The 24,544-nt window shown below is 33.1% G+C and overlaps 1 protein-coding gene across 10 annotated transcripts in view; it reads right to left on the reverse strand.

The window, feature by feature from the left end:
• LOC134260607 (uncharacterized) overlaps positions 1–23,158 on the reverse strand; it is a 38,782-nt gene extending 15,624 nt beyond the window's left edge. For 2 of the 10 annotated variants that reach the window (XM_062743165.1, XM_062743156.1), the window contains exon 1: positions 22,627–23,131. In XM_062743165.1, the coding sequence (XP_062599149.1) occupies positions 22,627–22,869 (243 nt within the window). In that variant the 5' untranslated portion in view covers positions 22,870–23,131. Of the gene's footprint in view, positions 1–12,530; positions 12,901–22,626 lie in introns of those variants that run through there. The other 8 variants (XM_062743159.1, XM_062743168.1, XM_062743157.1 and 5 more) reach the window with 7 other exon arrangements.
• Positions 23,159–24,544: the final 1,386 nt, after the last annotated feature.

Below are 24,544 nucleotides of genomic sequence, written 5' to 3' on the forward strand. Positions count from 1 at the left end.
ATTGTTTTATTATATGATTCACTAATAAAATGATAAAACCCATCACTTGTTTGCATTTTATTAAGTCCTATCCAAATACAATTAAGAGAGAAGCAAAATTAAAATGTTAATCAACCTTACAGGTCGTATTTATTATTTTTTTTTATTATTCTCTGGGATAAATTTTAAAGGAAGGAGTATTATCAGGGAAAACCGACTGCCAAAAAAGGAAAAATTGTTGTTCAGTGAAAGTGTTGGAGGAGTGTCCCTGCATCCCCTCTTACCACCCTCACCCGAAAATATATATTCGCTTATGTTTCCTTCGCATGAAAAAAAGTTTATTAGTTTAAATAGCTTTCCAAATCAATTTGGAAGAGTATCCCGATCTATTTTTAGATCAATGTAGAGGAAAGATGGAACGTCACGTCCACAACGTAGTATTTTTCTAACAACCGCAGTGGAAAATTCAGTCATATAATAATATAATTTATTTCAATACATTTTCTCTTTCCTGAAAGGTATGAATGTTGGTACTTCGTGTTTCTTGTATTATTTTATAAGTTCATATTCCTAATCCGAAAGATCGGTCTCCACGAACCGCAGTGGAATTCGAATCCGCGAAGTAGATATCAATTCCTTACTCTGCAACTCTAAAGCAAACGCTCTTACCATTGAGCCATTTAGTTAGGATTGAAAGAAAAACTATTTGATTTTGAATTTCAAAAATGGTGCAGCGGTTTCTCCTATTCTTGAACATACCAGTAATTTAAAATATCAGAATTATAGATTACACTGTTTTCCCTAAAAAGACAGGGATGATCTCTTATCTTTTTGAGTGGTACTATATATTAAATTTACAGGGCATAAATATTTGGCATTGATCTTGAAACCATTAGAAAAATGTTTTCTCAGAAGGTATTGCACCTTTGATTATAACACGTATCTCCAGCTGAGCATCCTTGGTAGTGAACGTAAGAGTCTTCAAAATATGTAATTGAAAATTGTGGGGATCAAAACTCCCCCTCATTGAAAATCAATATGGGGGACACAATTTGTTATCTTCTGGGAGACAAAAGTTCCCTTTACGTGTCTACTAGGAACACTCTAATGAACTACATTATCGCTTGCTTCTACTACAATAAAAGGCAACAAAACAATTGAGATGATTTACATAGTTTCAATCAAATAACATTTCCTGTGATGTTGCAAAATATTAAATTAAAACCATGACGAGCACTTAAAATTTGGCTTGTTGTTTTCTTTTTTTAAAATTAGTTACTTCCATGTCGACTAGTGAACTCTAAATAAAAGACACGATAGAGTCTGCCGCATCTATTTCATATCTGAATGTTTTACTGACTATAGACCATAACGGCCTAACTAACATCTAAATTGTATAACAATGAAACATATGGAGATAACGAACAGTATTCAAGATCAATTTTTTTTCATGAAACAATACAAAATAGGAGCAGAGCAAACACAGATCTCCAAAACATCAGATCGGGTGCTATGGAGGAGTGAGCATCCCCTGCCGACCGGTCACTTCCGCCGGGTGCTCCTTGTCATGATCGGGAAATAACGTAAAAATCCATCTTGAATTTAGTATATAAATAATGGGCTAACAATTAGTATGTAAAACGTGAGTCAGCATTTGACTCAATGATAGATTGTATTTGCTGAGAAGGCCATTGTATCCACCATAGAACTTACGAAATGATGACTTTAAACGAGACTGATCATATTCTTGTTTCACCAACTTGTTTGTCAACAATTTACCTCGTTTCAGAAATAGTTCATACGTAGAGCATGCTCTTGCGTATCGAATCAACGGAGATATATAAACTCCGTATGCAGTTAATGAAGGTATATTGCTGCATAAGTAAGTCATCACGTTTATCCTAGAGCTTGGTTGTTGGATTCAGTATTTCACGTCAGCTTTCCTTATCAAAATAGTAATATTCCGCTATCATCTGAGATACATGGAGAAAATGTATAGTATTAGAGCTAAAAAGTCCATTCAACATTACAAAATAGGAGCGGAGCAAAAATGGACTCTAAAAACATCAGAGGTGAGATCAGGTGCCATGAAGGACTGAGCATCTCCTGCCGACCGGTCACACCCGCCGCGTGCTCCTTGTCGGGAAAAAATGGAAAGTCCGTCGACAACACAATGTGTAAATAATTGCCTTATAATCAGTATGAAAACGTCAGTCAATATTTCACGTTATGATAAAATGTATTCGCTGACTAGGTCATTGTTTAGACAATAGAACTAACGAAATGATGACTTTAAACGAGACTGCTGATATCCTTGCTTCATGAACTTGTTTGCCTGTAAATTATCTCGTTTTAGAAACTGTTCATACGTAGAACATGCTTTTAGACAGAGATAGGTTACTGACATATAAGTTTATGTTACAAGGTTTGAAAATCTCAGATAACCCCGCTTAAAGACAGCATTTCGTAAATTCTATGGACGTTATAATGATCTTTTTGTTCTCAAATATTACCGTTTGTAATGTCGTATTACATGTTGCTGACGTGTTTCATCTCAATTATTAGGCCTTTGATTTTATACTTAATCTGACTACGGAATTCCCCGTCTACCTGATTAATACATGTATATAGGGCTTACAGCGGGTATGACGGTCGGGGGTGTTACTCTTCCTACATTTTTGATACCACTTTAAAATTCAAAGTTTTAAGAAAAAATGTTAACACTAAAGAGAAATATTGACTTTAAACCACGAAGTAGATATTTAAAAACAGTTGTCAATACGGTTAATTTAAGAGACTAAAAATTCTTAATAAAAATTTCTTGAATGCCATTAACCTAAGTTTGCAACGCGTAAAACTTGATTTAAAAGAAAATATTTTTAAATAAGATTATCTCAACTTTTGAATTAAAAATATTCTCATATGACATTCATAAATGTCAATATCACTCAAGAAGCACTTTTTTTTCACCGAGAAGAAATAACTAAACCGAGACCCCTTCAGACTGAGTAAAAGATGTTATAAAGCGGAAGTGACGTATATGAGTTCTCGTCAAAAGAAAAGACATGTAAAAAGCGCTCAATTTCATGCAATATTACAGTGAGTAATACTTAAAATCTGAATGGATATGTAGGTGAGGGGGAAAACATCAACTTTTTCTCAAGGGATATGCATGAAAACCGCCTTCTAAAAGTAATAACTTACAGAGAGAATTTTGTTTACTCTGTAATCTTATATTTTGTCACATTACGTATGGTTAAAGTCAGTAAATTTTTTCGCTTTAGGGTAAAAATTAGCGTTTATACAGGTTATCATACACAATTTCTTGGGCAATTATAAGCCTTAGGGGAAATTTTCAAAAATGTAAAGATGCAACACCAACCCCATGGCAAAACCGATCAGTATTCAGATTTATTTCCAATATTTTCACACTAACATGACATTTAGAATGAAACATTCCCTTTTATCGGTCATCACACTTTATAGCCAAAAGATCTTTTTCAGAAAATAAAAGGATTATGAAAAGCATTTACTGTCATTTTCTATGATTGTATTTTCTTCTTTTTTAGATTACCGTCAAGAAAATTGTTGTTTATTCCAGATGATGATTAATAATTCAACATGGGATTTTTTTCCTTTGCAGGAATTCTGCAACCATTAATGAGACATCTAAAAGCACATGATTGACATATATGTACAATGTAGCAGGAAAAGCTAAAGGGTCCCTTATCATCTTGTTTACAACAGTTTCTTTTCCAATAAATTACCTTTGGCAATATAATTATATAATCTTTTTTCTTTCCTTTAAAAAATGCCAATATTATCAATGACATACAAGAAGTCAAGCAAAACCTTATAAAACATATGAAATGCAAATAACCTTTCAAAATTTAATTTTAAATATTTAAAAATATAAATGTAGACAGTCAAGAGAACTTCTTGTTGCATCCGTTAACAAATTCGCCCCCGACAAACCCAAAACGATTTAAGATTGTTAATTTGTAATATCATTATATACGATAAAATACGGGTGTATTGAGGACTTTAATTCAGATTTCACATATACAGTAAATTACATTTCAAGGCAAGAATATTTTTAGAGATAAGAAACAATAATCAAGCTCAAAAAACCATTTAAACAATACAAATCAGGAGCAAAGCAAACACGGACATCTAGAACGTAAGAGATGGGATAAGGTGCCATTGAGGCATAAGCATCCCCTATTGATCGGTCACACCTGCCGTTTTCCTTATCGTAATGGGACAGACGGAAAAATCAGTATATAATTCATTGTGTCAAAATGGTCTAATAAGTGGTATGAAAAAACGTCAGTCAGCATTCGACTTCAAATGATAGATAGTACATTTTGACAAAGTCATTGGACCGAAACACAGAACTTGATGTCAAAATGATGACATGTGAAAATTATACAATCGCAAAACTGTACACTTTTTGTATATTTTATTTATCCATTTTTTTTTCATTCATCAACTTGAATAAATCATTAATAGAATCATACAAACGTTTGCGCTATAGGTTACCTTCGCACATGATATGAAAGCGCTTTTCTTACGTCGATGGCGCATGCAATTTGATACATCAAAATGATGACTTTAAACAAAACTTGCTCGTTAATAGTTTACCTTTTTTATAAACTGCTCGATAGGCATAAAGCACCTAATATGCAGATAATAAGGGATATTGCGACACAAGTAACACATGAGTAAGGGATTTGATAATCGAAAGATTGAAGTCATCACGATTTTCATTAGTTTTGTTGTTAGAATACCATTGACATCTTTTTCTAGTAAAATAACTCAATATAAAATAGATTATACGTCATCGAGATATCGGAATATCAAGTTGAAGGCCAAAGCAAGTGCACTCTCTAAGTCCCTGAATAAATTCTGCTTCACATGAATTTAAAAAAAGGTTTGTTTATAAAGTATCTGAACACAACAAGCGACTAAATTCTGGTACATTCTACTATGCTTTTAAATAACAACCAACATTATCAATCGAATATTTTGAAACTTGATCATTGGGATTATAAAAAATAATTTTAAAACATCCCCCATTTAGATTATTTGCAAATACCAGTTATGGCAAAAAATAACAAAGAGAAATCGTTCTCCAATATGAGCAAACATAATTACTCAACTAACCATATAATACCTACTGATCTATAGAACTCTTTTTTCCATTAAGTTCTATTGTGGTGATGAGAACCAATAAAATTTACAATTCTCGATTGAATTTTTTGAGATGATCATATTATTAAAAACGATATTGAATTTGTTTTCGTATTCTTCTTTACAAGAAAGACTTTTAAAAGTGCATTAACTTAGGATAAAGGGCGATATCTCCCGAAAGTCGAGTATTGCTGAAGTACTCGTGTACTACCCAGGGTAGAAAATCATTTCACGGGATATAAAAGAAATAGAGCAGTTTTCTCTTCTTCAAAGGAAAGAAAACGGCTTTAGAGTAGTCATGAACCTCTGCAATTTATATCTAATATTTAATAATGGTGCATTTGGATTTAACTTGAACTTATAACTAGGAATTTATTTTTCTTGATCTTAGACTGCGACACCTTTTACGTCATTGAAATGTTGTTTTATCCCCTTTAATCGATACCTAAGAGAGATTTGTCGCGTAAAAAGTATCTTATCATGCACTATCTCTGAATTAGAGGGTGTTTGTTAGAATTGACATGTCCTGATTGACCGATGGTTCAATAATTTAGGATTTCCACTTTAGATAAACGACAAGGTTTAAATCTATATCTTGAATATCAATGTTTTGAAAAATGTTTTATAACAAACATGAAAAAGTTTTTTTTTCTATATTCAACTTCCGCGTACAGGTTGGTTTTTGAGTATGAAAATGTAATTGTAGGATTTTCTGTTAAATGCAAAGAATTGACTGGATTGATAATAATAATAATAATAAATCTTATGATTGATATTGTTTTTGTTTTATTATCAGTGATGAAGTTCCTAATAAAAAGAAAGGGTCTCCCTTTTAATTTTTGATGCTAAACGTAAGAAAAACGTAGAATGGCCTAAAGAAACGACGAACCTGTCGCTTTATTTGCAGTATGAATCTAGGACACTAGTTTTTCTTAATATGTTTTGGAAGTTAAAACTTTAGAGTATCTTATCCAACTATAAGGTTTTATGATACTTCACCAAAGCAGTATGGTTAACGAACAAAATTAAATATTAAAAGGTACATTTATATTCAGAAAGCTACATGCATAGCAAATGCAGAGCCCATTTAATTAAAATCAATGAAAACCATTCTATTAATCTTTTAACAAGGAAAATATATATAAAAGGTTCGAAAGTTAAAAAAAAATCAAATTTTCTTTCTATTCTAAACTTACGCCAAGATAAAACAAAATTTCATAGACGTACAACAAAACAAGGATTTGCGTAAACTGGTCTCAATTTTTTTTCCCAGTTTTATTGAGCAGTTTATCGGTAAACGATATCTGTTCTCCTCAGGACTATCAAATTTGAATTTTATAGAGAAAACGAAAAGATGTAGCAAGTTGTCTAATAAGCGGTACTAAGTTTAAAGACCTTATTCTTAAACACCAAAAGATTCTAGCAATTTCTATCTTTCAAAACTACAACTTCTGTAGCTGGTACTAACTATGGGAAGGTTGTCATTAAAAGATATGGAAACTGGCATTTTAAACTATATTCTGGTGGAAAGTGAATAACTGTATCAACAGAAAGTAACCATATTGTATAATTTTTATTTAAAACACTTGCTGCCTATCGTGCATGAAAGCATCATACAGCGATTATGTAAACCTCTAATGACGATCATGGAAAAAAGTGCTTCAAAATTTTTGGAACAAATAGTTGTTTCTCTGTCGAAATATTCGTTTTGTTTACCAAACATTCTGTTCATGGAGTTAGTTTTGTACATGTATGCATGTTCTTCGAAGTTGCAGAAAATGGTAACCTTCAAAAAATATCCCGAGAATTATTGAAAATTTCTCAAACATGCCATTAAGTCATTCAGTCTATCCATAGATCGGACAATGATAAAAGAAATTTTAAATTTTATAGCAGAATACACATCGTCTTCTGTTCTCAAAAATGTCTGAAATCAGTAAATTGGTCTAAAACCATTAAAAGTGGCGAAAGAAGTTGTCAGAACAATAGGGGAAAACTAACAATAAAATCAACATAACGATCACCGCTTAATGGCATATGTGTAAAACAATAGCTGAATGCTGTTCATTTATCATCCAAACCTTCATTCAAAGAAAAGATGATGTTGCAGAAAATATCAAACGAAACAAAAAAGCCTTTTCTCCACTTAATGATTACTTAAAATGAGCAAAAGCATTTAGTTTGATAACCATTATAACAAGACACAAAGAAACAGTTTACGTCAATCAAAATGGCTCCTGAATTCCATGAGAATACATTTACCTTTAGTATATGATATAACAGGTACATGTTTCATACCAATTGTTAGGCCTTTGTTTTTATATTGAATTTGACTGCGGGTTGGCCCGCCTGCCTGATCACAGCGGGTGTAACCGCTTGACATGGGATTCTCAGTCCTTCATCGCACGTTATCCCTCTTCTGCTGTTTTTAGGGGTCTGTATTTGCTCTGCTTCTAATAGAGCATTATTATTGTAGCAAACCTAATTTTATGTTCATATGAAGCAGAATTTGTCCAAAATCTTAAACGTTAAGAGAAGAAAGCACTTGTTGTGGCCTTCAACTCGACATTTAGAAATATCGACAACATTGTCAATAAACAATGGTAATAAACAATGGTAATTTCCATTCTTATGTCGATACGATATACCCCGGTGAGCTTGAGATAAAAGATACCATAGAATATGAAACATCTGTCTCACATTTGGATATTTTACCTGAAAAAACGTCAATGGTAATCGAACAATCAAGATCTATGATAAACATGATGACTTTAACTTTTCAATGTCAACTTCCCTTACTTATGCAGCAATATACCTTCATCACCTGCATACGGAGGTTATATATCTAAGTTGATTTGATACGCAAGAGCATGCTCTACTTATATTATGAACAATTTCTAAAACGAGATTTATTATTGACAAACAAGTTGATGAAACAAGAATATCAGCAGTCTCGTTTAAAGTTATCATTTCCTAAGTTCTATGGTCGGTTCAATGAACTTGTCAGCAAATACAATTTATCATTGAGTCAAATGCTGACTGATGGTTTGCATACGTTTTGTTAGTCCATTATTTACACACTGAATTGACGACGTATTTTCCCGTTATTTCCCGATCATGACAAGGAGCATATGGCGGGTGTGACCGGTCGGCAGGGGATGCTCACTCCTCCATGGCACCTAATCCTACTTCTGATGTTTTGGAGGTCCATATTTGCTCTGCTCTTATTTTGCATTGTTTTATGAACGTTTGATCTGTTCGTTATCTCCTTATGTTTCATGCATATATCTATCACCTGCCATGCAATATATGATACATTTATGTTCAAATAATGGTATATTAATTCAAATTTTAGTTTGCGGTCTACGCCTAATGAAGATATGTATGCCACAGAATAATTGGACAGAATTTTAACACTAAAAATTTTATTTTTATCTACCTTTCGTTGCAGACAGAGTGCTGATTTGCTACTTTATTGATACAATGGAATCTTGCGTTTCCTTGCCATGGTGTCCCCCAATACATTAGGTTAAGTATCATTATCAATATGAGGTATCTAATCCTTCTTGGTAACCGCTGATAAATTTATCATGTTGACTATTTTATGCGTAACCTCTTTGATTTTTAAAGTGTACCAGGTATAAGAGGCCAATTTTCTCTCCCTAAACTTCCAAAAATTTGTGATCAAAGTTGCTATGATGAAGATCAGCATTTTGAAAAGGTGAATTTTGAAACACTAGATTTACAGCGGATATATGAGAACAGATACAGTTCTTGATTTCTATCACCGTCCAACATATTGTGTTATGCTGGTAGGATTATAAAATATATAAAATTTCATTCATTGCATTGTTATCAACATGCGGCATGCTATTTCAATTAATAATTGATGCAATGTTAAAACACAAATTGATTTGTATTTTCTGTCCACGTTTGATGTTTAAAGGCATATTTTTAATAAAGCTTATTAGGATTAAACCACAGGAGAAAATTGAAAATCGTAATAACGGTGGAAAGGCTTATAACAAAAAAAGACATTTTACGGCAGAAAAAAGTTTCTTCTTTTATTCTTTTCCAAAAATGCAATATATGGCACAAGGTAAAGGAGAATATGCGGATCTATATTATGTCTAAGTATGCAAAATAAGTGGGGCTCAGTCCCCAACCCCACCAAACTCAACCCCCGCCCCCAGTTCCAACGCTGAAGTAGTCCATATGAACAAATACTACCTTTCAACGTTTCAAAGAACACTCAAATATCACGATATATCAATGTATAAGTGTTAAGTAGAGGCTTACATCAAGAACTATAATTCATCACCATACGGCCAGCAGATAGTGTTTGAAGTAGGAAAACATGTATAAATTCACTTAGATATTCTTTGACAATGACTTGGAAAAGACAAAATTGTGCTTTACGCTATCTAAGGTATGGACTTGCCTTTTACACAAAAGCTAAAATCAAATACAAAATTGTTCCTTGTGTCATTGTCACGGTTTTGTTTACAAACATCAACTGTTTATTAATTAACAAGAAATTAAGAATTATATTGATCCAGTGCACAAAATAAGAATAAAGTGGATCTTTACTGCTGGAAAATTTAAACAAGAAAACCATTTAAACAGTCTCTCTCTCCCTCCCCCCCCTCTGTCTCTGTCTCTCTCTCTCTCTCTCTCTCGTGATTTACAATCAAATTTTAAATTCATATTTTAATAAAAGCTTTAAAGAGCTTAAAACATTTACCGGTACTCCAACATAAACTCAATTACACAAATGTTATTTCTAAGTTTTATTATTCTGAACAATCGATATATGTATATTGAATCGATCGTTCACTCTTTACATACCAAAAGTAAAAGACAAGAAATGCCACATAAATGGAATTTTGACACATTTAATAAAGAACTTTTCACAGTACTAAATTAATCAAAATTATCGACATGCATTGCTTTATCAAAATACAGTATAGAAATATGGTCACAGCAGAAGAACCACAATAATGTATTAAGCCAGTGGACTTATATATACCAAATGGGGTTGTTCTCTTTGAAAATCATAAGACAGGTACAAAGTATGTATATTAAAACTTTAAAGTGGTATGAATCAGAAACTTGCACATTTTTGGCTCTATAACCCTCATAATAAGGGTATATGAGTTCAAAAAGAAACAAAAAATAAAAGAGCCTGGATCACCACATCGATGTAAAAGCTCAAAGGTATTGGAAAAGACAGTCGTTTTCATTTCTAACCTAAATTTCATAATGATTTGTAGCAAATTAAAATTAAGTTTAAGATCAAAGTTCTACATAACAATTTTCTCTGCACCCTCTAAATCCCTTAATAGTTTTGATTATCTGATATGGGATCTTCTATACATTGCATGTTATCGCTTGTTGATGATATAACGTTTCAGGATACTCTACAGTCACTGTATTTTTCTTCCTGGTAAGGCAGTGAAAATTTATCAAGTATATTTGAATTTTTAATTATAAGTGAAAAAACATTAAATCGGTGTCCGGTTGAGAATTTGTGACTTTATTATCAACTTGACAAACGATTATCAAATATTAATAAGATTAAAATCTGTTTTCTGTGTATAGAATCGCGTTTCCTCTGTTTACCGGAGATTTTAAGAGCGAGATACACTTTTCCACCTGTCATAAAAACCAGTAGCAAAGGTCTAATTGTCGAAGCAAGAATCAATGATGTTTATTCAGACAAACATCGGATTGAGCAGATATGAACCCCGACCATCCAACCTGAAGAATGCCGGCTAATCGTATATAATAAGTGCCCCAACCCCTTCAAATATGGTAATGGCTTCTTTAAAAACCCTCGAAGTAAACATTCTTCAGGTGCGAAACATTTTCAAGGACTTACAACAAATATCATTGGAATTGTATATCATTTCTTCACCACAAAGCTAAACAAAACTTACTTCTCCCCAAGTGTAAAATATTGTTGGATCTTAATGTCGTATTTTATTTTCCGATTTAAAATTTTTGAGGTGCCAATAGTGTTCCGGTGTAAATAAAAATGGGAAATCTACCACACGGGGCATAATACCGATTGACAAAACTCTCCCGGATAAGCTGTATCTTTATTTATTTAAAGAATTAAACCGGGACCTACACAGTGCAAAATGCTTAATTGTCCGATTATTCTGGATTAAGGTATAAATGGTGCATGCTATTCTTTTACGGAACACCTGTACAAGACAGGTAGTAACGACTTGATATATTTCACATACGCAAGCAAGGATGTGAATTATTTATCTGGGCATAATTGCGAATTAACCCATCTAATTCCATGTTACGGTCGCGATGGCACAAAATTCCTTTTTTGGAACGCGTGTCTATGATTGCACCTGCATCGTGCATATCGTAAACTTCTAAGGACATTCAAAGGGATTTTGAGAAACATATCTATATCTTGGAACTTTAAATGGGAAATTTACATATTTGCCAATAAAATTCAATAACGTGGGCAATAAATCATAAAATTCAAATACGAATACGTGTCAATGTGCGTTCACTTAAAAGAAATGAAATATGTATCAGCTTAAAATGGTCTTGAGAGGGGATACGCCTCGTGGCGGTAGAGACTTACAATTCGGCAATCAGAGACAAACCACACATTAGGTTGGTAAGAACCAAATCCTATCATCGGAGGCAGTTAACAAAACTCCAATAATCAGGGAAAGTTGAACACAATGAAAGGGAGAATTGATAAGGTCCCCCTGAGTGTATAGGCCATACGGGCTTGGCTTATCAGGTTTGGTACTAGTCCTTTACAAATTAAAGAAAACGAAAGGCAACCGGGTGACAAGGCCTTAACAACAGCCGAAGCAGCCAAAACGTTTGTTAATTTGTCAAGTCTGTAAGTGACAGTACGATCCATTTCTAACAGACATCTAAACTGAATTTAATACTGCTAACGTCCATAAAAGCAGTCTTGTATACTATTCGACATGACTGTAGCTCCTTTAGAGTTTTGAGATTTCCGATTTGAATCGTTAGAATTCAATATATAAAAACTATAAGAACGCCAGACTGTCAATTTGACAGATATAAATGTCCTCTATTCAAATATATTCCCCTTGAATAGCGCATGAATTGATCTTTTATAATCTTTCATTGTTAAATACATGTTTTCTTTAACGCCACATTTATAAATACAATTCAATTTGTTCTGCATTTTATGCGTATGTCATAATACCTACATACATACTGCTGCGATTAATCGTGCCGAGATTATTATTTAACTAGGTTAATGAAATGAAATACAAAAAATAATTTTGTGTAACAAATCTATTAATGCGATTAATTTAAATCACGTAAATAAAAAGTTTACATACCCTTCTTCCAAGTTTCGGCATAGTTCCTTATTTCCGTCACAAGAAAGACATTTAAACTATAAAATTTCTTTTCTTAAATTGTCATTTTTTTTTTGGAAAGAAAAAATATCCTCTTTAAATACACTCCTTTTTAAATAAAAAAAAAAATGATGTCGAAAATTCTTAAGGGTTGTCAACTATTAGCTTTTAACGACATCCATTCACTTTTTGTTAAATTAGCGCACGGTATCAGTTCCGAATCATTTTCCTTTCGACTATTACTCCATATGATTAAGCGAGCAGTCACCCGTGGCCTCGTCTCTGTTTACACTGTCACTCCGTTTCCAACTTGGAGTCAGCCGTAGTTTCGTATTAAAAGTTGAGAACTTTCACGATTCATCAACAGAATATTCTGTTTTATTCACAGTTATCCAAATTTCAATGAGAATACCTTCAAAGACTGCAAAACTCAGGTGATTTAAAGTTTTAAAACGGTTGTCAATGCGGCCGTTAGCAGAGGGAGGGAACTCTTACCGTACAATCGTTATAATATTGAATAAAAAGCTCCCACGAAAAGTCAATATGCTTTATAAACAATGCTTTATAGTCACATTGATTTTTCATATACATATGGCCAGAATGATAAGAGTTTTGTTTGATCTACAATGAAAGTATCTAAGTACTCTTTGTTTACCGATTAGAGAAAGTTTCTCCATAGTTCCATCTGAACAGTATACAATGCAGCCTGCGAAGCATCGATTTTTATTTCAGAATTAAAGTATTTTAAAAAGATTGTACAAATAATAGCAATTCATGAAAGTGTTGAACATATCCGAATTAAATACCATTTGTATCTTTTATAAGACTGTATGGCATTTAGAATGAGGTCAAAGTATCTAGCTGGAGCCTGCTATTGGTTCACGGCGAGATACTTTTGACTTGGCGCCCTATATAAGTCTCTTTCTTATAAAGTAAGGTCTGATGGTTGAGAAACTTAAAAATCACAGAAAATGATCTAAAATTAAACATACAAAACAATTCTAGGGTCCCTAAAGAAATCGAAAAGAAAAAAAAACAAAATTTTGGAAAGTAAGTAAAAATTCACGACTGAACCAAACAAGCTTTAAAGGTCTATAATTTTGTTCCTTTAATAATTTTGAAAGATTGTATTTTAAAAAATCTGAAATTCTTTTGTTCACATTGAAATTACAATTGAATTAAATAAGTATAGTGAATACAAAATAGTACAAAATTGTATTCTGATCTTTTGCAAAACTTGACACAAAAGTTTCCTAAAACCGTGCTGAGAACCTTAATGAAATATCAGATTATTGGAAAACCAAATTGGCAGTTCTAATAATCAATGTTTCAAAGTGGCATATTAAATAAAAATGAATTGTACAGCTTTTATCAATCACAAAACAATTACTTCACAATGGTTAATAAATATAATCAAAAAATTGAAACATCTATTTGTTTGGATTGAACTCAAGCGGAAAAATTCCATTAGTATATTTCGTTGCTAGGCACAATAATTACTTAATTTTAATTTGTTTTGCATTTGACCTTTTGCATAGAATATTGGTTTCCCTTGGTATTACAAGGTAATGTACTATACTTTGGCTTATTTTAGAATGATATATACGAACAAGAACACAGTAAAGCAAATGCATTACATTAAATAGTTAATGTATCCAAAACCTTCTGGAATTTAAGAACAATCGCTTGAAATCATCATTAACGTTTCAAATGACTAGTAGGCATAAAAAGTAATGTAGAAATTTAATCATCTCTGTTTCAAGATGACTGACCAAACGTTTACAACGATCGCTTTTTAATTAAAAATGTTATTTAAAATAAAATTAATCATAAAGGGCTTGGCAATGATTTTAAAAATACTTGATGTTACTAATGATTAATTAAACAAGGATATCTGCAGTATCATCAAGTTTCATGGTCAATACAATGACCATGTTAGTAAGGACAACTTTCTAGTATTATATAGTTGATTGCTCACAAGAAGCACATGGTTTTTATGAACGGTCCACGGGGAATGCTTATTCCTCCATGGCACCTGATCCCACTTCTAATATTTTTAAAGTCCGTGTATGCTCTGCTCTCAATCTGTATTGTTTTAATGGACTTTTGATCTTAAATGCAGTTCGCTATTCCTCTATATTTCATATAAACAAATATTCAAAAAGAAACAGAAATACAGCTGATAAACGATTTAAACTAGAGATATTGTGAGCACTGAGCTCAGTAAATGATACTCCCCGTCTCTCATATGCTTATGATGGCAAAGTCCATGTTTTGCTCTCAGAGACACGAAATACCAGTAAGTGGCAGATCAAAAAGTAAATAAAATAGAAGATCACATTAGCATTATATTATAAAGAATCTTTGAAAGTATCATTAAATTTCATTCAGTGGTATAGGAGGAGTTGAAGATAAGAGATGGGTACTCTACAATATTATAGAAAGAATGGCAGTGTCCATGTTTTGCTATGGGAAACCCGAAAAAAAGTAGAATAGGAGGTGAACAATTGCAATATATAAAAACAAGAGGCCCATGGGCCTTATGCCCTTATAGGTCACCTGAACATTATGCAACAACTTTCCAGTGATTGAATTTGATTCATGTTTTTTAAGCCAGATGCTATGGCATTCACAATTTTGAAAGGGGCACCATTGCTAATCATAACTATATACTTAACAATTGCTTAGTTTGGTTACTTAATACCCATAGGCAAGATAGGGGAAAAAACTGCATTTCAACCAATCAGTAATATTCAGCAATAATCAGTAGTGCCCCTATGAACCCCTGACCCTAGGTCCACACATTGCACAATTTTTGATTAATACAAACTAACAGATTTCAAACAATTCATTTTCAGTATATAAGAGTAGAAGCCCTCCCCCCTCTATGGTACCCCTGATCCAGGGGCCTTGAAATTCAAAATTATGGAAGGGTTCTTGCTCATCATAACTATATAAGTAGTTCATCTGCTTAATAACCTGGAACAGGGATATTTTCAAAGAATTCATGTACATGTATTTTCACTATATAATCAATAGAGCCCCGCCCTAACACCAGAACCCCTAACCCTGTGGCCTTAAAATTCACAATTCTGGAAGAGGCCCTTTTGGTCATCATAACTATGTACTTAATTAGTTTATTTAATACCCAGGAGCAGAGAAGACAATTTTCAAAGAATTCATGTATTTTCACTATATAATTTATAGAGAGCCCCACCCTAACACCAGAACCCCTGACCCTGGGGCCATAAAATTCACAATTTTGGTAGAGGCACTCTTGCTCATCATAACTATGTGCTTAATTAGTTTATTTAATACCCAGGAGCAGAGAGGAAGATTTTCAAAGAATTCATGTATTTTCACTATATAATCAATAGAGAGCCCCGCCCTTACACCTGAACTCCTGACCCTGGGGCCATAAAATTCACAATTTTGGTAGAGGCACTCTTGCTCATCATAACTATGTATTTAGTTAGTTTATTTATTACCTAGGAGCAGAAAAGAAGATTTTCAAAGAAATAATGCATTTTCACTATATACTCGTTTTAACCCCACCCTAGCACTAGAGCCCCTGACCCTGGGGTCATAAATTTCACAATTTTGCTAGAGGACTCAATGCTGATTACAATCAGGAGTAAAGAAGAAGATTTTTAAAGATTCCACTAATTTTAGTGGTTTTGGCCCCATCCCTCAGGCCCCAGGGGAGCAGGGGTCATGAAATTCATAATTTTTGTTCCCCTTCACCCATAGATGCTTTGTACCAAATTTGGTTGAAATTGGTTCAGTGGTTGCAGAGAAGAAGCTAAAAATTCAAAAGTTTACGACCGACGTACGACGTATGACTGACGACGACGGACGAAAAGAGATTACTCAGGTGACCTAAAAAATCTGTGAAAGTATCATTAAATTTCATTCAGAGGTATAAGAGGAGAAGCAAGTAAGAGTTGGGTACCCCAAAGCGTTAATTAACGGACTGACGGACATATACAGACAAATGACAGACGGATGGACGGACATCCTTATCACTATATACCTTTCCACTTTTCAAGCGAGGGGGTATAATGTCTTTACTTTTTGGGGGAGGAGGAATATATGCAATGTACATTCTATCTCCTTTTTCAGTGATGACTGATGTGGAATTTTAGATCGAAGGAATTACTTCAATGAACAGTTGTACATTCATTTTTCATGGCATGACAGTGTACTTCTTTTCATCCAATGAAACTATAAATTGCGAAGCTAAATGCAGTCTATGCATCTGCCAAATGATTTATCTGCTTGCCTTTGCTCTATCTGGAGTGACGGAGCAGAAGTTTAAAATGTCCCAGCTGATCTTATACTTCATTTATTTATCAGATATTAAGCTTGAATAATTTAAAGAGGTGTTTATGGAGTATCGACCCCCTTTAATTTGCCTTCGAGAATATAACATTATTCTTGATATGTCAAAGTCGCATGGCTCCTATGTTTTACTACTAAGGGGGATATGATAAATTTTATCGCACATGTCAAGATGTTTAAGATATATGTTAGCGTGTAAACGGTTCTTAATCATATTTTAAATGTCTTTCAATGAAATCATTTCGTATAAATTTATTTTGATAATTAACAAAAGTAATACCATTAATAATTAAAGATCTGTTTTTGTCAAGATCAAAATAATCCAGAAATTAACAAAAAATATTAAATATTACTACACGTATAGTTTTGTTCATCAATATTCTCGCAGTCTGGAAACTTCATAGTCTAGTTCTCTTTTTACTATTTTAAATCAATGTTGCCGTGATTACTGACCAAGTATGAACATTTTCTCCCAACCCCCCTTAAAACTAAGGTACTGTGAGCACTGAACTCACTAAATGATACTCCCGTCTCTCATATGATTACAATTGCAAAGTCCATGTCTTGCTCTGATAGAGACCTACAATAAGTGTCATATCAAAATAGGAGGTGCATAATGGCATTATGCAATACACTGAAAGAAAAACCTAGTGAATTTAACTAGTGTGTTTCGTAAAGCGTTGGTCGTGATTAGTAAACTTTCAGTTTACTGGTTAAGATAGTGAGTTGTAAGGGGTCGTATAGATACTTAGATACCTAGTGAAAATTACTCATCAATTTTTTCTAAATTTACTAATCTTATCTAGTAAATATACCAATATCTGGTTAAACTGCGATCAATTAAGGAGGTCACCATGGCACTATATTATAAACATTCTGTTAAAGTCTATTAGCTTAACAGATGGAAGACATCCCTATCACTATATACCCTCCCACTTTTGTAGTGATTGTATGGACAGTGAATCTACTAGTTTTCTTCGTGACATTAACTAGTTATTTTTTTACAGTGTAATAATCTGTGAAAGTATCATTAGATTTCATTCAGTGGTATAGATGGAGTTGCGGATAACGGATGGATAGCCTTCAATATTATAGAAAGAATGGCAGTGTCCATGTTTTGCTATTGAAAACCCGAAGTGTGTAACTGTGTCGATCAAAAAGTAAAATAGGAGGTCACCATGGCACTATATTATAAACATTCTGTTAAAGTCTCATTAAATTTCATTCAGTGGTATAAGAGGAGTTGCATAATATGTGTAACCATTTTTCCTTTCAAAACATTTTATTTTAATAAATTCAATAGTTAGATGAATTAAAAAAATCTTCCTCGGGCTAATTTAATATCAAATTAGCCTATGGAAGATTTTTTATCTGTGAAAAACATACTTGTATCCAGGGAGCATGATCGTATTTAGGCGTCTCCTGAAAAAATATAAATTTGGTAACTTATCATGTTTTATCTATTAACTTGAATTTGTACTTATATATTTTCTCTTTTTTACAGGATTTAATTTCCTTGTCATTTTAAAATTTTTGTTGACTATACAGGATTCATGCAAGCATTAATTTTAAAAAGTGCGTCTGTTTAGAGTATGTGCAGTTGTATGCAGTTGTATACATACTTGTCTACGAGGAACATCGTCTTGCATGTATCTAAACGCCTGTTGAAAGAAAACTTTTCGGTAAAAGAACATTATGATAACATTTATACTTTACTTTGATGGATCTCGATTTGTTTTTATAGTTTCAATATATTTTGGTCGATTTGTTTTTTTAACAGATTCACATTAATTATTCAATGATGATGTATTAATAACGAGTTCTGCTGTAGTTTGAGTTAAAATATTAATATCTCAGAACATTGTAGAGTAAGATAGACAATGCATTTATGTGCTGCATGACGTTAACCAACAAGTAACCATTTGATGTGCTGGAGCCAATCAACAAATGTGCTGGAACTTATCAACAAACAACCATTGTAGATATGCTAGATCAAATCAACAAACAACCTTTGTAGATGTGCTTGATCGAATCAACAAATAACCATGTGTAGATGTGCTGGAGTAGCTGCAATAATGTAGCCCTCTCCGATTTTTATATCTGACATTTTCTGGAGAGGAGCCCTCCCCCCAAAAAAGGGAGAGGGCTACATTATTGCAGCTAGTGCTGGAGCTAATCAATAAATAACCATTTGTAAATGTACTGGAGCTAATTAACAAATGTGTTAAAACTAATCAACAAATAACCATGTGTAGATGTGCTATAGCTAATAAACAAATGTTCTCGAGCTAATCAACAAACAACCATTGGGGCTTATCAACAAATAACCATTTGTAGATGTGCTGTAGCCAACCAACAAATGTGCTGGAGATAATCAACTTACAACCATTGTAGATGTGCTGAACAAGGAGCAAATCAACAAATAACCAATTTTGAGCTTATCAACAAATGTGTTGGAGCAAATCAACAAACAGCCATTTGTAGATGTGCTGGAGCTAATCAACAAATGTACGTGCTGGAACTTCAAACAGCCATTTGTAGATGTGCTGGAGCTAAGAGTTAAACAGTGCTTTATCAGTTTGTTTAATTCGTATACCTACTTGTTTTCGAGGCGAAACGTAATTATATCTTGATGACTGCTGGAAAATAGCAAAATTCTAAATACAAAAATTTGTTCACTTTCGTATTTTTTCTAGCATATTCCATACAAGTTCTAATTAATTGAAGAAAACTTTTTATTTTACTTTAAACAGTTCATAACAAGAAACATACACTATAACCCTCTATACAAATGAAAAGGCTTGATTTTTTGTATTAAAGTACATTTAAAGTTTACTCTTCAATTTCTTAAAACACAGGAAGAAAACACATGGGGTGGCCTCCAACTCGACATTTAGATATATCGACGTCGTATTGTCAATTAACAATGGTAATTTTCATTTCTTTGTGGATACAACATATCCTGGTGAGCTTGGGATAAAAGATACTACAGAGTCTGACACATCTGTTTCATACTTGGAAATTTTACTTGAAAAAGACATTAATGGTAAATCAACAACCAAGCTCTATGGTAAACATGATGACTTTAACTTTTCTATCGTCAACTTCCCTTACTTATGCAGCAAAATACATTCACCACCTGAATACAGAGTTTATATATCTCAGTTGATTCGATACGCAAGAGCATGCTCTACGTACGAATAATTTCTAAAATGAGGTAAATTATTGACAAAAAAGTTGATGAAAAACGAATATCAGCAGTCTCGTTTAAAGTCATCATTTCCTAAGTTCTATGGTCGATACAATGACCTTGTCCCAGGATCATGAAACATCTTAAGCTTAAGTCAAAATCTTGATTTTATTATAAAATGTTGTAAGGTCGAGAAGAGCAAAATTAAAATATTTTTCAATATTGCATCTCAAACGAGTTGTTAGCTGCAAATTTCTAAATAAATTCCTCAATTAATGAATATTTTATAGGCGATAGAAAATTTGACTTAAGTCTAAGTTTGTTTCATGATCCTATGGCCAGGTCAGCAAATACAATTTATCATTGAGTCAAATGCTGACTGTCGTTTTTCATCCTAATTATATCTATACACCGAATTGGCGACGGATTTTTCCGTTATTTCCTAGTCATGACAAGGAGCGCACGGCGGGTGTGACCGGTCGACAGGGAATGCTCACTCCTCCATGGCACCTGATCCCACTTCTGAAATTTTGGATGTTTGTGTTTGCTTTGCTCCAATTTTGTATTGTTTTATGGACTTTGATACTGAATACTGTTTGTTACCTTTATATCCTTCTTAGAAAGTATCTTGATAACTTATACATGTTACCCAAAGGAGTTTTCTATTCCGTTAATATTTAGTCTGGCGTACGTCTATAAATGATTTATAGGCGTGACTTTAAAACCTTTTCCCTCTGAAGATTTTTGTGTGTTTTTCTACTTCATTTCAACATGTTACCTGCCACATTTTACGAGAAAAATTTGTCTCCCCCAATAATGCAGCAATAGCGAAGAAAAATCACTGTTTTATTAGCCGGGCTTATTGCTCAAAGAGCAATTGCCGGCTTATGTGATCCTGTTCAAGGCAGGATGTTGACCCCATAGTCGCCATTTTAAAGTTACATGCAAAAATATAGTTCTTACTCTCAACCGCTTTTGTGATAATACAAACGCTAAATAAAGTAACAAAAATAAAACGAAGTTTTATCTATATAAAATAAACATTAGTAGTAAAACTTCATAAGTCAAAGAACATAGTTCATTAGCGTAAGGATTTTTGATAATCAGTGTTACCGTAGTTCTCTACACATACGAGGTAAAGCAGGAGAGGGAACCAGACTGACCTGTTTGTTTACATTCAGCTGCGGTACCAGATTAATTCTGATTCTGACAAAATCGGACCGTGGTATTAGGATTGAAAAACTCACTGTCAGTGTCTTATCGTTTATATTGATAGTTTTAAAATAATTTTTTCATTAGAATGTAAACGTGATTCATGTTAGAAATCCATTCTACTCTGTAAATGAGCCCGGCTCTCTGTACTTCTGAGTACTTTGATTTTTTACTTAGGTTTAGAGAAAATATACAAATATTGTGATTTTACAATAATTTTTTCGTACTCTAATACTTGCATAACGTCAACTCTTCTTTAATCATTTTTCAAAAATTTGTTCATTCGCTGTAAACTTTTTGCACCAAAAGGTAGGTCACTCTAACTGCAAATAAACCCCAATAAATTAGAACTATTGTGCAATATTTAGAGCTTCCTAATAATTTATCGGAAAAGGTGTAATGTAATGCTCTGAAAGAATATTAGGTTATGAACAACGTAGCCCTGAAATTATATTTTAATAAAACATACATCCTTATAGCCATTTTTTGAATCAGTTTTAACTGACCACATAATAAAAAGGACCAATGTTCAGTAATCAATATTTGACAGACAGGGTGATTAAAGGCAAACATTAGATATGAAAAGTATTGAATTTAAGTTAATTTTGTATTTCACGACATTGATCAGGCAAAATTAGTTGTTAAAAATTTTGTAAACAATGAAAAGGGACCCTTTTGTTTATTTTGCAATACATGGGATTATTTATGAATTCTTTTAAAGCCACTTCAAATGTATTTGCTCTACATATGACGCTCTCAGAAATGTGTTCAATTGCTTTAAATCTGTAATAAGGCGATTTTTAAAATGCGATTTGGGGTACATTAACCAATCAAGGAATCCTTACTTAACCCCTTTTCGTTTAGAATTACTGATTCAAAATCAGCTTGTTTACGGTCTTTGAACGGCCACATCAACAAAACACTTGCCCATTCAAACGAATACATTTATTTTATAGGAAATTGTTCCTTTAAACTTGACATTTGATTTAAAGGTAAACCATCATTGGGAATTGGAACATTTGGTTGTGTTAATGATAACACATAAAAGTTAAAAATAATTAAAAACTTGTGTGAGTCAATCAGGTTTTGACGAAACATTCATTTGACATCCCAAACAACAACCCAAATGAATAATGACCACAAGAGCAAATGTCCATACTACAATATCGCCCCAAGAACTAAACAAATACGAAATTATTAACTGTAGGCATTATTTCTAAAAATTAACAAAATATGTTCTTCATTGAAATCATATGATATTTCCAAGCAGTGATGGACTGCATGAAAATCGTCATACTGCAGTTTGCCATTATAAGTAAAAAAAAATGAACTTACGTTATCCCAGATAGGATTTCGTTTCTGACGTCTCTCCGGCCAGTGATGGTAGCGGACCCTCTCTAGATCCTGGGGGCTGATTTTGTTGTCGAAGCCCACAAATTCCCCGCTCACCCCCTGCAGCATTTCCTCCGGTGCCGACCGATGAGTCCATCTCCCGGGGGACGTATGCTGCCGGTGCCAAAAATCCTTCTGTGATGGCCAGTGGTGGTATCGCCAAATGTCTCGGGCAACAGCGCTCATTTTTGATGGTCACTCAATGAGATCACTTCATTCCAAAAAGGTATAAAATTTCCAAAAAGATTTCCTGTATAAAACGAATAGTAAAAATTCCTCTTAGATTTAGCATAGCTGAATAGACATAAATGGTAACTATGAAGACAAGAGTGCTACAATGTGGTGTTAAAGCAAAGACAGGTCTTTGAATACATCTTGATCAGATAGACATACTTCGTCTGGCTGCATAGAATCCTTTAACTGATTAAAATCGAATAAATGTGTAAACACCCGCCAACCAAAAGGATTGTCGTCGATTCGGCTCAGGTACTCGCTACAATGTGTTGTGTATATTTACAGGTTTGGGAATTAGAGAATTAAATAAACCCCCTATTGACAGGTTGGTTATCGGATTTATGTTACTATTACCTGCATCGGGTCCTTTTTCTGAACTTGTTATGTGCAGCAAAACAGTTTGCTCAGCCAGATAAGGAACTTCAGAATTGGCAGCCGGGTCGTGTAACGAAGTATTGAAGAACAATCAATCTTCATCGATCGAGTTACTTTAATTTTTTTGGTCAATGTCAGTTTTGTTTTGGGTGTTTCATAAATTATCAAAATTAACATTCGGTGTAAAATTTACATTTAATTCTCAGTGGGAGAATTGTTTGTAGTTTGGTTTATTTGACAGTTTTATTAAAAGAGACACTTTCATTGTACTGTGGCTTGGGTGCAACGAAGTAAAAAGTTTATTTTTTAAAATAAAAGATAGCTGTTAGATAATGAAATCATTATAACAATCAAAGAATGCCTGTTTTTCTGTTCTCGTCTCCTAGATATCAGAATTTGGTCTGATATAAGTATAAACTAATTTAAATAGTCCCTTGCAAAGATTTCATCTTATTGATGCATGTGATGATTAAAGAGTGAGTATATTTTGCAAAGTCCATAGAAACTCAATATCCGTTAAGCATATTGTATTTGTTTAACAGCTTTTCAAGCATAAAGTTATGATCATGACAAATTAAACTCAAATGCACTTAGAATATCAGAAAAATCGATCTGAATGGGGATAAAAAGATAGTTATAATTGATTTTTTTTGGGGTAAATTTTATAAAATATTCAGAACCTAACGCATATCAATTAGCATTTGATCCTTTGCAACTGCAAAAGAAAAATTTCCTATCGCTGGGAAGGAATGCTTTTTAATTTATAAATATAAAAGCATATATTAGCAGATCTCAAATGGAATATACGCTATTGCAGGAATATTGATTAAACATATTTATATTATACAAAATTATACAGAATATCGGGTACAATGAATTCTTAATACAAAACTACAGTGTACATGCATTGGAACAATAAAAGCATTTCATAAATTAAAAATCTTATCATAATACATTTTATATGTGTGGGATTTAAACGTAAAATATGAAATGCACAACACCTCTAAAATGTAAAGTTTTGGAGATATTTTCATTAAGTTACATGAGTTATCGAAAGATACCCATTTTTTTAATGCAAAAGTTAGTAATGCTTGGACAAAGATATTTTGATATTCTTGTGAGAATTGAATTCTAATTAAACAATTTTGAATAAAGTTATATATGATATCTAGATCTTACATGTACCTACATGTACATATATATGGCCTTAGGAAGCATTTGGGGTGGGGGGGGGGTGGTGGGGGAATTGGAA

Source organism: Saccostrea cucullata, unplaced genomic scaffold (assembly GCF_032062105.1).
Source record: "Saccostrea cucullata isolate Sc308-1 unplaced genomic scaffold, CSIRO_AGI_Scuc_v1 ctg2473, whole genome shotgun sequence".
NCBI lineage: Eukaryota > Metazoa > Mollusca > Bivalvia > Ostreida > Ostreidae > Saccostrea > Saccostrea cuccullata.